The sequence below is a fragment of the Candoia aspera genome, chromosome 1 (assembly GCF_035149785.1).
Source record: "Candoia aspera isolate rCanAsp1 chromosome 1, rCanAsp1.hap2, whole genome shotgun sequence".
In the NCBI taxonomy this organism is placed as follows: domain Eukaryota; kingdom Metazoa; phylum Chordata; class Lepidosauria; order Squamata; family Boidae; genus Candoia; species Candoia aspera.
The window spans coordinates 72,871,938-72,885,282 of NC_086153.1; the positions used below are offsets into that span (position 1 = coordinate 72,871,938).

Consider the following 13,345-nt stretch of genomic DNA (forward strand, 5'->3'; position numbering starts at 1 on the left):
GCCCCATCTTCTTATCCAAGGGTAGACAACATATACCCCCTAGCCATCTTAGTTCTTGGCCTGCTTTCATATAGCTTTTCACCTAATTTCAAACGCTATTTGCAAGCAATGAATCTGAGCCCATGGCAAGAGCAATCTGTCCTAGCATTGGTGAGAGAATGAGAGAAGGAAGAAAAAGGGAGAGAAAAACAAAAACAAAAAAACCCCAAAAGGGTTGTGCCAGAAAGATATTCAGTGGCCATATCTACTGTTGGTTCTGGTCCGTCTCAGCCTTGCCCACCATAAGCATGAATGAGGCCCAGCATGACTTTTCTGGGCATGCAGTCCTGGAGAGAAAAGGATGGCCCTATCCCCAGAATCTGTTTGAAGCCAAATAATTAGGTTCCAATCATAGAAAACTCCAGGACTGGGGTTCTGTGATTGGTTGGCTCCTTACTCTCATCCTAATATTTTTCTGCTTTTTTTAAATGAACAACCATTCAAATGTATTTCCTTTTCCTTTTTGACTCAGAAGAACTTACTATTCCTATGTTTAATTTTTTTTTTAGTAACATCCCACTGAATTCATTTGGATTGACTTTCCAATAAATAAGCTTATGATGGAGCATGTTCTGCTACGATCCTCATTTCTGTGACCTTCACAGAAGCTTATGCCATAATAAATCTCTTAGCTTTTAAGATGCCACAGGCCTCTCTGTCTTTGATGTAGGACAGCAAGTATGAATTTTCTACTTTTCCAGTAATCCTTATGACTGAATTGATTCTAAAGGAAGAATGTGGATTTATTATTAAATCCCTCCAGAAAATAAAAGTAATCATGCCATCTTGATCACTTCTTTTGGATCTAAACACTTGGTTAACTTGGGTTTATTACTTATCTTCTTATTCTGTCCCAATCCTCTAGAACACTATTTATGATCCATAATCATATCAATTATCTGTCATATCAATATTATTCAAGTCAAAGCATAATCTGAAGTCCTTTCTCTTATTTTGTCATTTTCAGTGGTTATGTAAATACTTTTTTCTCATAGAGGTATTACAGCCAATCACCATTAGGTGTCCCCTAGCCATAACTATTCCTAAATGTAGCATTACCATGTAACAATAGAAGCCTTGAATGGGTTAAGTTCCCAGAACCTAATTCAGTTGTTTTTTTAAAAAAAAATGAGAACAAACCTCAGCAATGTAAAAGAACCTCTGTTCGACTCCTAGAATATATGTAGGGGGTATATTCTGAGGGCCAGTACAGCTACAGGAATCATTTTTTTAAAAAAAGTGAAACTGAATAATGGGGGTAGTGTAATTTTTTTCTCTCCCTTTTATTTCTTAAAAATTATTATTATTAGCAAGCAGTTCACACGGGTCATATTTTTCTGTTAAAACACACTGGTCCTTCGCTCTTTCTTGGTGTAGGCAATACATGCAATTTTCCTTTCCTCTCCTGAGGCTAAGCAAGAGGGTGAAGAACTACGTGACTAAAACAGCCAAACTTCCTCTTTCATAAACCATCACATGATGGAAGCAATTACAATTCCAGCCTTGTCTCTGTGAATTGCAGACACATTGCCTCACCCTAGAAACCCGTCCCTCCCTCCCTGCCTCTCTCCCTTTTTTAGTGTAGGCAAGTAGTTGTTGCAGCCAGCTTGGAAAGGATCCAGCTTCTTTTTTGGAGAAAGCAGTGGATGGAAGGCAAAAACAAAAATCTGTTTACTAAAAGTATACAGCTGGGGGGGGGGGGGAAATGCCGTGAGAGCTGCTGACAAAGAATTCGTAGAATAGAACATAAAAGGCATGGCGGCTGTGGACTGGAAAACAAGACACCTTAACTCTTGCCAACTCGAACAAAACAGAAGGGCAGAAAGGGCCGCTTTCAAAGAAATCCCAGAGATGGAACTGCAGCTGGGAAATGAGAATTTCCTGGGCTGGGCTGAGGAAACAACGCTACGATCTCATTTTTTTAAAATAAAAACCTCGGTTGTCTTTTAAGAATCAGCAGAGCCTTACATCGCGCACATACAAATCAAGACTTTCTCGATTTGGTGCTATTTAACGGCGATACTTTTGTCTAATGGCCCTGCAGCGGGCGGGGGGGGGGCAAATGCGGGCGAAGGATGATTGGCTTTGTGCTGCGTGGGAGAGTTGACTGGGTGAGGGAAGGGCACTGTTTATGTCTGATGCGGCTTCACCGCGGAGGCATGAGAAGGCAGGAAGCGATTAAGCTGCACTGCATCGAAAGGACAATAGGATGGATTTTCCTGTGTGTATCACCAATTGCAGTCCTCCATTTTAAACCAAGATGGGATGTTTGGGAAAGGGGAGGCGATTTGCTGGATCTGTGAGAAAGTATGGGAGGGGGCACTGCACCATTTTGGGGGGGCACAGGATTTTGCGAGGAAGAAGTCTGCACCAAACCCACTATTTTTGCACGCTAGCGGGAATAGCTGGTAACATTGAGAAGCGCAAGCGTAACAAGTAGGGCATTTAACAGCGGAAATCCCCACGCGGGAGGATCGTGGAAAGAATACTGAACGCATTGATATGAGATTAAACAGCCATGTAATTTGAGGACAAGTTTATTCATGTGATCCAGTAAGATCAATAAAATCGAGGGTGGATTTTTCTAAAAAAAAAACCTTTCCGCTTCATTAGTAGAGTGTTCAGACAAATCACTGCAATTTGAATAGCAACAAGGTAGGCAACGTCAGCACTGTACAGTATTTCCCCCTCCCCTGCCTTCTCTTTGCCAATCCAGTTGGAGAGATAATAATCTACACTCTGCTCTTCCAACTCACAACCAGCTCATTCCAGTTCAAAGGGAAGAGGTTGTAAAAAATCGGCTTGAGCCGTCTGTTTGCATTAAAAAAGAAGAAGAGCGATCGGAAACTTGACAGCTCCAGCAACTGAGTTTGTAGCTAGAGAAGGAACATGAAAAGCGTTGGCGAGGAGCTGAAACCGATCTCCCAGGGAGTAACATCGGATCATGATATACGTGCAAGCAAGTTACCCTACAGTACCCGGGTTTACGTTGGCCAATCGTTCTCCCATAACCCCAACAGGTCTGAATGAATGATAGCACTGTACGCCTCCAAAAGGAGCCGCATAGATTAATGACGAGCACGAGCGACGGAGTACATATCGCGGCTTTTACACAGTCATCCACCACACTGGGCAAGCTTTGCACCTGGGAGGAAGGGAGCGCGGGGCGCCCAGAAATAGCAGCAGAGAGGGCGGGGCTTATTGCCGTGACGGCGCAGCAATAAGGCGGTCTCTGCCTCTGGAATGTACATTTCGCTTAACAAGCCTTCCGAGTGCCAATAGCAGAGAGTCACGTCTTGGACTGCGACTGCGCACGGAGAGTGCGGCCAAAGCCCTTGAACAAAATGCAGACGTCAGAGCGCTCTTCCCCTCCCTTCCCCCGTTTCCCTTTGTAACCTACATAACTCAGCTGCTGCAACAGCAGCAGTACTGTGGGAATGGTGACCTAGACGCCAGAAGTTTAGGAAAACGCTGCCATTTTGTTTACCCGGCACGATCCCATATGCACGCAGCGTGACACTTACATATATACAGTAGGATTACGCCTTTCCTTCAGTGACAATGGGTTCTTCTTATTTTGTACCGAAAAAAGCTGCGCGGCTTTTTGGAGAAGGCGCGGGGTGGGAAACCTGGTGCGTGGGTGCGCGCTGACTGCGCCCAGCGCAGCGCTGTTGCCTCACGGCAGAAAGGGAAATACGGCTGCTCCAACAGTGGTAACTGAAGACCTGAAAGGATTTTAAAAGGCAGTGCGACACATTTATGAAGAAGGTTGCCAGCGGTTAGTGTAACTAGTAGGGCTCACTTACAATAATTTACACATTTTGGTAGATTTCCTTGCTGGCAAAACAACTATCAAGTTGATTTCCAATGCGTTTTTCACTCGTGTGTGCAGTATCCCCGACTTGTCATTATACTGCTGTGCCTGAAGGCGTCCTTTTTCATGCGGCAATCTAAAAATATTTTCCATTTCCTTACATTCAGTGGTTGATTTCAAAAAAAGAGTAATTTAAATAGTGTCTGGGGCATGTTATTGTACATTTAACATGTGATTTCAGGAGGAAAATTGTATGCATGCCAACCTCCGTCGTATTTTTTTTGGCAAACAAATTATTTTCTAACTATGCTTCTAAGTCAGGATCATATTCAGGATCGTTACCTTTGGTTGCTTGACCATGTGGTATCTTTCCCATTCCAGTAACACTCCTGATGTCTTGACCACAACTCCCATCATTCCCAGCCACTATGCCCAACGAATTCTACTCAGAAATAAAGTCTACCTTTAGAATAAAACCCTATGCCTGTTTTCTTACAGGCAGCCTATTGTACATTCAGAGGGATTTACTCCCAAAGAAACGTGCCTGGGATCGGAATATTAATTAGCTGGTAACGAATTCCAGTGAAAGCCACTGGGATTGATTCCAATAAATATGATAATAATAATAGCAATAATAATTTCTACTAGCAATCGTGGGCGGTGGCAGCGCTCTTAAAGGCTCGAGAATCATCCAAAATCCTTTCCTGACCTCCAATTACGCTTTTTTATCGATGCGGTGCAAGGGGAGGGGCGTTGGAGATTTCGAAGATGCTTAATGACTTCAATTTAAGAGGCAGTTTTAAGTCTAAAGGACTTGCCAAAGGTCATGCGCCCAGAGTCAATATGGAAACTAGACTCAAAAGACACAACGGGTCGCCCAGATTTTAAAACGCGGCCATTGCAGAATCCAAAATCCTACACGAGAACACATGCACACGGTGCGGCGACCTTCTGCGACGGGCGAAGCAACGTGTGCGAAGCACCGTGTGCAGGTTGCCTATTAATTATTTTTTATTCCAAAACTACACTCCCCGCACATTACTATCAAAGCATTCTTGCCCGGAAGGAGGAGAAGGGAAGGCACCCCAGTCCTATTTGCATCCATTCACAGACGAAAGACCTGCCGCTCCCTCCCTCCCTCCTCCCCTCCCGCTCCCCGCGTGCTGACTAGAGAGAGCTGGTTATTCTTGCAGCTCTTGTTGTCTTGGCAGGAGTTCAATGAGCAGCAGGCGGAGGAAGGGGACAGCCTAGCACGCAGGCGCTCCTGGGCACTGTCGAAGAATCGAGTCACTGGAGTAGAGCGCCCAAGCGGCGGCGACTGCTTCTGGAGTCCCCGCCCAGTGTGAGAGTCTGGGCGGCCGGCAGCCGGCGGGCAGTGCTGGAGTAGCGAGAGCACGGTGCGGGCAGAGTGAGCTGCGTGTCGTACTGGGGGGTCGGAGGGAGCTGTGTTCGGGCGATGCATATCGCCACGTCCCTGGAGTCCAGGAAATAGGAGAGCCTGCAGAAAGCAAAGGCGCTTCTCTCGCCTCGGAGCCGCGCTCGTCCGCCCAAGGAGCTGGCATTCAGGGCAAAAGGCTGCAGCGGTTGCAACACGCCGAGCCTTTCCGGTGGCAAGCAGAGCAGCGGTGGGAAGAGGAGGTAGGGGACGAGGCGCGGGGCGCTCGCTGCCCCTGGACTCGGCCATGTCGTCCGCGGCGGTGGCGGTGGCCGCTGCCTCCCGCAGGCAGTCCTGCTACTTGTGCGATCTACCTCGCATGCCCTGGGCCATGATCTGGGATTTCACCGAGCCGGTCTGCAGGGGCTGCGTCAACTACGAAGGGGCCGACCGGGTGGAGTTCGTCATCGACACGGCTCGGCAGCTCAAGCGGGCGCACAGTTTCCAGGAAGGCCGGGCTCCTCCACCTCCGCACACGAAGCAACAGCCTCCGCCGCTCAGCACCAAAGAAATGCACTCTGCAGCGGTGGCCACGGCTGAGGCGGCGTCTCGCGCCCCGCCGCAGCCCCATGAGCGCTACTCCCTGGCTGCGGCACTGGCGTCCTCCGAGCGGCCGCCTCCCCGCCTAGGACCCGAGTACGGCGGCGGGAGCAGGCAGGTCAATGGCATCCTTGTCCCCAACGGTTTCTCCAAGCCGGAGGAGCCGCCTGAACTGAACCGTCAGAGTCCCAACCCGCGCCGGACGCACGCGGTGGCCCCCACTTTGGTGCCGCTCATGAACGGAGCCTCCCTGCCTGCCTCCATCAGCATCAACAGCCGGGCGGCGGCGGCTGCAGCAGCCTCCTTGGCGGCTATCTCCGGAGCGCCGCCGACCCCGCTGCAGGTCTCGGTCTCCCAAGCGCAGCAGAGCCAGCAGCAACCCGGGGAAGGGGGCGGGCACAAGCGGCCCGGCTCGGTGTCTTCCTCGTCGTCGGGGAGCGGTGGCGGCGGCGCCAGCGACCAGGAGGGCAAGGACAAGGGGCAGCCGCAGGCGGCGCGGGGCTCGGCGGACCCGCTGGACCAACTCGGCGTGGAGAGCAAAAACCGGGGGGTAGCGGCGGGCTCGGAGCAAGAGTGGCTGGGCAAGCCCAAGACTGTGCGTGACACCCTGCTGGCCTTGCAGCACAGTGGCCACGCGGCGCCCTTCGAAAGCAAGTTCAAAAAGGAGCCCGGCATGGCGGGAGGGAGGCTACTGGCCTACGACAGCAACGGGGCCGCGGCCAAATCAGGTGAGGAAGGCGGGTGTTTGGCCCGGGCATGGGGCTCTTGTGGAGGGAGAACCTCTCGCCCGACCTCTCTCCCCGAAAAACCGGGCCAGGGGCGCTTTTTTAGCCTGCCTTCCTGGCGCCTGGCTGTGGCGGCGCGCTCGGTGCGCGGAAGCAGCATCTGGTGGGGAGGTTTCCCCTCCCTACTCCGGGCCACTTTCTCTAGTGAGGGGAGCTCAGGCAGACGGGGCTGGGAAACGTTTGCCTTCCTCCTCCTGCACCAGGCTCGAACTCAGAGCGTGCAAATTAACAAACATGCGGAAGTTAGCCAGAGGCTTGGTGTGTATGGGTAAACGTTGGGCTCTTCTCTTGTGTGAGTGGATTATGATGCACTGGATGCACAGTGACTGTGACTGTGTTTCCAGCCAGTGGAAGATTACAAGCATGCAATTGTTTCTTTGGCTCGTGGCCACTGATGTGGGAGGAGGGAGGTCCAACGTAGTTACATTAGACTGCAATGTGTTCCATAATAGTATGAGTAGTGGCCCAGCATGTTGGTCTACCTTGCAGGGGCTGATTCACAACCCCAGATAAGGTGAGCTCACTTGGTTTGAAGCTGGTCTTTCCCCATTTGTATCCAGTGAGTAATTTGGCGTAGGTCCAGCTGCTTCAACTGTGATACAGGACACACCATTCTCTCTGCAACATGATCTCATCTCCCCTGCTTGTTTCTAGGGGCACGGGCTGCAAGGAAGAGAAAGGCTTCTCCAGAGCCAGAAGGCGAAGCTGGACCTCCGAAAATCAATGGCGAGGCACAGTCATGGTTACCCACCTCATCAGAAGGGATGAAAATACCCATGGCAGCTGCATCTTTCATGTCCCCACCGCCCCCAACTGCTTCGCCTCATTCTAATCGGACCACACCACCGGAGGCAGTCCAGAATGGTCAGTCCCCTATGGCTGCGCTAATTTTGGCTGCAGACAATGCTGGGGGCAACCATGCTTCCAAAGATGCCAACCAGGTTCACTCCACCACCAGGAGGAATAGCAGCAGCCCCCCTTCTCCATCCCCTATGAACCAAAGAAGGCTGGCCAGGGAAGTGTCAAGCCAAGGGGCAAATCCTGGAGGGATGGAACCGGTGCACCCTGTCAGCCTCCCAGACTCTTCTCTGGCAGCAAGTGTCCCCCTCTGCTGCACTCTGTGTCATGAGCGTTTGGAAGACACCCACTTCGTGCAGTGCCCCTCCGTTCCATCTCATAAGTTTTGCTTCCCTTGCTCCAGACAGAGCATCAAGCAGCAAGGAGCTAATGGGGAGGTGTATTGTCCCAGTGGGGAGAAGTGCCCCCTAGTGGGTTCCAATGTCCCTTGGGCCTTCATGCAGGGGGAGATTGCAACCATTCTTGCAGGAGATGTCAAAGTGAAAAAAGAGAGGGACTCGTGACTTTCCCCGTTTTTCAATGCAACATCGACTTAAACATAAAACTGCTTGAACTGTATATACCTATAAATACTATAAATATCTATATATATATTATATTATATATATATATATATATCTATATATATATATATCCAAGACAAGGGAAATGTAGACTTCATAAAACATGGCTGTATAATTTTGATTTCTTTTTTTGAATACATTGTGTTTCTATATTTTTTGAAGACAAAAGGTATGTACTTATAAAAGCTCTTTTTTGTTGTTATAGCAACTATTTGTTGTGCTTCCTTGGTGACAGTTACTGTTCAGTGTAGGCTGTGACTTGCGCTGCTTTTTTTAGAGAGCACTTGGCAAACCAGAAATGCTTCTAGCTGTAATTGTATGCACTTGGTTTTTTCCCTTTTTTTAAAAATGCCAAATACATCTTTTGACATTGTAAAGATTGCCTTATTGTCTGTGGTTCCTTTTTTTTTTTTTTTCCCTTATTCATGCTGGAGGCATTTTAGGTTTTAGAGATAATATGGCATTAAAGAGTTCATAGGATTCAAGCGAGGTTGCTATTCAGTTCAGTCCAGTCCAAAGACAAGCGAAGCATTAGGGGTTTGTGTGGAAACATTATTCCTTCGTTGCTGCTGCAAAAAATGGCCAGATTCTTAGAGCATTTTTGCTTGTAGAAGGAAGTTGTTTGCAGACTATTCAGCTAAAAGTGAGGTACTATTGTGTTAGACATTGGGGAGTTTGTTTTTTGTTAAAAGCAAAATGACCACAGTTCTAATGGTTGGTATAAGATTGCAAAACTTTTTGCCATGAATTGTGTAAGGTTCCTGCGAAATTTTTGTGATAAGCTTAATTATTGACTAGCTGTGCATTGGTGCAGAAAGAATAGCACTGCCGTCTTTTTAACAAATTCACAACTTTTCAGCACCACTGAACATTGCTATGCCCTTCATACTTGTATGAGGTAGGTTTTAGGATTTTTTCAATAGTGCAAAAGGACTTCCTTCTTAACACTTAAATGGTTAGTCCTGTTGCTATTGTTATTGTTGCTGATGTCACCTAATAGAGTAGAGCAAAAGCAGAGTGGTAATGACAGCAACAGAGGAGGTTTTGCCTGGCTTGTCTGCATTGTCAGCAGAGAGATTAATAGGGATTTCTGTCTGAAATTTCCTAATCCACGTGTTGGAGGCAAAACAACCAAATCGCATTTAAAGGAAACAACCTAGGATTTAAATCTCCTTGAGTTTTTATGTAGGCATCCCATGCCTTCTGGACTACCTTCAATCATTCTTTAGCCTAACTAGCATTTTGATCATGCTTCTTTTTGTGTCAGAAGGCAGACATTTTAAATGAATAAACATCAGTTGCTAGAAATAGTCAAGACTGGCTGTAGTGTTGCTGTGCTGTTCACAATTGTGTTAGCAACATTGCTGTACAACCACTTGCATTAATTATTGGTGACCACCTAGCATATGGTCATAAATGATTATTTCAAACAGCAATATGCCCCTCATGTTCTTAGCACGTAACAATATACTCTCTTTAGCTACATTTAATCATATTTTATACTGTTGGGTCAGGCTGTTCTTAGGTGTTCATTTTCAGTCTTCTATTTAATGCAGAATAGATTTTGATAGGGTTCTTTCTTAGTGGTCAATGCATTTGAAAACCTAACCTGCCCACATGCAGTTCTTTCTTCTTGAAACATTTTAATAAGCACACCCACTAGCATTGTGTTCCGTATTACAGGTCAGTGTAATATTAAATAACAAGATTTGCATGATAAACCAATTCAATATTTCTTGAAATTATAGAAATACATATAGATCAGACTGGTGTCTTATGTAAACACATGTTTAGAAAGTTTGAGATGGGAAAACGCACATATATACAACTGTAAAGGATTCTTTGGAACCACTATAATATGTGGAAATAAGAATTTAGGCACTTTATTAAAAATTGGATTTTGAATTGATAGAGGATAAGTTCTTAAGAATCTTTTTGACATAATACCTCATGTATTCAACCAATTTGTATAAGCAATTTGCATTCTACGTTAAAAGAAATACCCCTACTAAAATTTTCCTGGAAAGTTCACTGGGATGTCTTGGCATGTAGTTCAGATTTGAGCTTCTTAATCTGAGATGGGATGACAGTAACTTCTTTCTTGATAATGGCATTCAAGCATGACGGAGTATTGAGAGGCATTTGATTCAAATCCTTAGTTACAGTCTCCATATTGTAGCTCAGTGATATCACTGTATGTTCTTTAAAGTAGTTCAATGAATGGGAAGTTTAAACCTTGCCGTAACACATGATCACAGCTGGAACAGATTTCAACACTATCTGTTCAGCCAATTTTTTCCACACCTCTGTTAAGGTGACCAGTTCTAATACACTTTATAAATTTATACTACAGAAATGACATAAACTACGATACTAATTTTTAATGCATTTCTGTGATTTCAATTGGGTTAACGTAATTTTGTTTGTTTTTTTTAAATCAGTTTATGACATCAGTAGATAACTATATATCTACGCATATACCATATGCTTCCCTGGCTACAAAGTTTTTTCAAGTGCTTTAGCTGCAACAATACTACAGTTACTATTCAATAAAACAAAACTTGATTCCATTGCAGCTAATGTGAACTTAATTGCTTATTTCAATGGAGTCAGATGTTGCACCCTTACATTTTTTCCAGTTTTTAATGGTGATAATTTGTATAGCAATAAAGCAAAATGTTGTTTAATGAAGAGTGTGATTGTCACAATCTCACCTTCATTATATTAAGTTACCGTTATTAAAATACCACCTGCACTATGCTTTCATTGTTTATAGTTGCTGAACTAACACATTACTATTTTTTCCTATTTTTTTTTTATCTTTTGCATTAAATAAAGTGAAATCAGGCATTTAAACACTTTCTGTGAGTGTAGTCCTTTTTTGTAATCCTTTTTATTTAAAAAGTAATCCTGCAGCTATTGACATACCTAGTAGCCAAAGCAACTTTTTTTTAGATTACTTTCTTTTGTTAGAAAGAGACAGGGAAGAATAGAACAAAGTGTCATCAGAGATTGCTGTTTTTTCTTAATATGGAGAACTATTCCCTTATCTATTAAGGTACACAGAATCCAGGCAAGTGGGAAGGAAAAAAGAAACATAGAAAGAAGTTCTGGACAGTAGTTACGTTATGGTATATTTGAACTAAATTCTGTATGAAATCATATCTAGGAAAAGGGTTATTTGTGGAGTTCTCCCAATAGCATTTTATGGCAACAGGATCCTGGGAAATTTCTTCTGTACTTGAGCCAGAACCTCTCACTTTACTACCAGGGAGAATAGATGCAGTGTTCTGCCGACATGAGAGCCATTGAGGACTGATCTGGTGCTGCAGTTTTGTAGAAGCTTTTTTTAGTTGAAGATTGAAGATCATGTGTTACTTAACATGAATTAGGAACATGTTGCCCTTACAATATTTAAGTGGAAGAAATATTCCTTGAACACAATCCAAGTAAATATGTTTAGGGCTGAAAGAAATGCTTTTTGAAATTGCCTCTCTTCACTGCAGTGCAGGGAAAAACACTAGAAAACATTATGCACCAATGCAGTTTGGATTGCAGTCAACATACAAAGAATTTGCTGTAATTGAAAGTCTAATGATGTAAGCAAGCCCTGATCAGGCTCAGTGCTGGAAAAGAATCAGAGATTATGATAAATTTATATACATTTTGCAAGCACTGCAGTTTCAAAAAGAAAATGCCATGATTTACATGGGAGTTTTACAAGATCAGTGCAAAGATTTGAAGAGCTGTGTGGTGTTGCAATTTGCTTAGTACTGAAAATTGTACTATTAAAGTAGTAAAAGGATTGCAAATTAATACACAAATTAATATGTATATTTCTATATACAATCAATGAATTCAGTAGACAGGCCATAATCATTTATTTATTTTTTTAAAATCAAGGCTAGTTGAATACTGAACTGAGCTGTACTATACTGTACAATCAACACCAAGACCTTCAGTTTTGCTGAAAGCTTCCAGTTTATGGAACACATATTTGTACACATAATTTTTATTTGGGGAATGGGGGGAGGAATACAATTGTAAAAGTAATGTATATAAGCAGAAAGTGGCATTTAAGTATATTACACTAATTTTTCAAACATTTTTGACATTTTTATAAACATACAGAAACTCCATAATCAGTTCCATCTATATGGAAGTAAGACAATTTCAGTGGATTGTTTAAGTGGACAACCAATGTCACCATAAAAAGTAGTCAGTAAAGAACACTCTCTGCTTTTGCTTAAGGAGCATAATCCTAGACTTTAAAAAGAAAACATAGATGTTAAATTAATAACTATAATATGCATGAAAGCAATGAGGGCAGTTGGATTTTTTTAAAACATGGAAAAGACAAAAAGGGACTTTCATTTTATATAAATATAACTATGATTTGTATTTTTATTTTTATTTTAATCACTTTTCCCTCCCAGGCATATCTTTTTTAAAAAGTAAATCAGTTGTCAAAACTGCAGATGAACTATTACAAACTAACAAGCAAATCAAAGAAATGTATTGAAACTTTTGTATTGTTGATGGATGAGGTTATATACAAAATGTATAAAATAGTTTCACATGGTTATAACAAATAGTAAGTTCCTCTTCTTCTGATTCTTAAGTGTAGACAAATCATTCAGAAAATGTTCAATCACATCTAGGCCACACAAAATTCTGAGTCACCCTCATTTGTTTGCCTTTATTCAAGAAATATAGAATGGGAAGAAACACCTTTCCTCTACCATAGACGAAGGTCAGCCTGTACTAACAGATGAATGGAATATATATTTACCCATTGCATCATTCCAGACTTTGGAGCTAGGATGCTTACATAAACTCGTTCAATGTCTTTGGCTAAGAGGAAATCATCATAAATCCTTATAAAGGTTTTGATTTTATGATGATAATTTACTCTCAGTCTTCTATCCTATGAACGCTTACAGACTAAAGGTCAGGGAATAATTTTCTGAGTAAATGTGCATAGGTCTATACTGTTGAATATACATTTCTTATTTTGAAGAAGTTCCTAACTAAAAAGTTGAACCTTATTTATTTTTCAAATTTCTATTACTGCCCATCTCTCCCAAAAGGAGGACTTTTAACTTATACTTGAATGAAATTGCTTTGGAATTCAGGTATATGGATAACTGATGTATTTTTTAAAACCTCATTTTAGTTTAGAAAAAATGATAACCCAGTAATTACATAAGTGAAGTGCATTGAGGGAACATATAACATTATTTTTAAACAAAACTACCCCAAATGTTGTCTCTCACTTTTATAAAGTTATAAAACTTTTCTAATGCTTTCA

The 13,345-nt window shown here is 43.4% G+C and overlaps 1 protein-coding gene across 1 annotated transcript; it reads left to right on the forward strand.

Moving 5' to 3' along the window:
* Positions 1-5,243: 5,243 nt before the first annotated feature.
* On the forward strand, positions 5,244-10,890 carry IRF2BP2 (interferon regulatory factor 2 binding protein 2). The gene is made up of 2 exons (XM_063306686.1): positions 5,244-6,556; positions 7,268-10,890. The coding sequence occupies exons 1-2, from the start codon at positions 5,536-5,538 to the stop codon at positions 7,972-7,974; spliced, it is 1,728 nt and encodes a 575-aa protein (XP_063162756.1). The 5' UTR covers positions 5,244-5,535; the 3' UTR covers positions 7,975-10,890.
* The last annotated feature ends 2,455 nt before the right edge of the window (positions 10,891-13,345 follow it).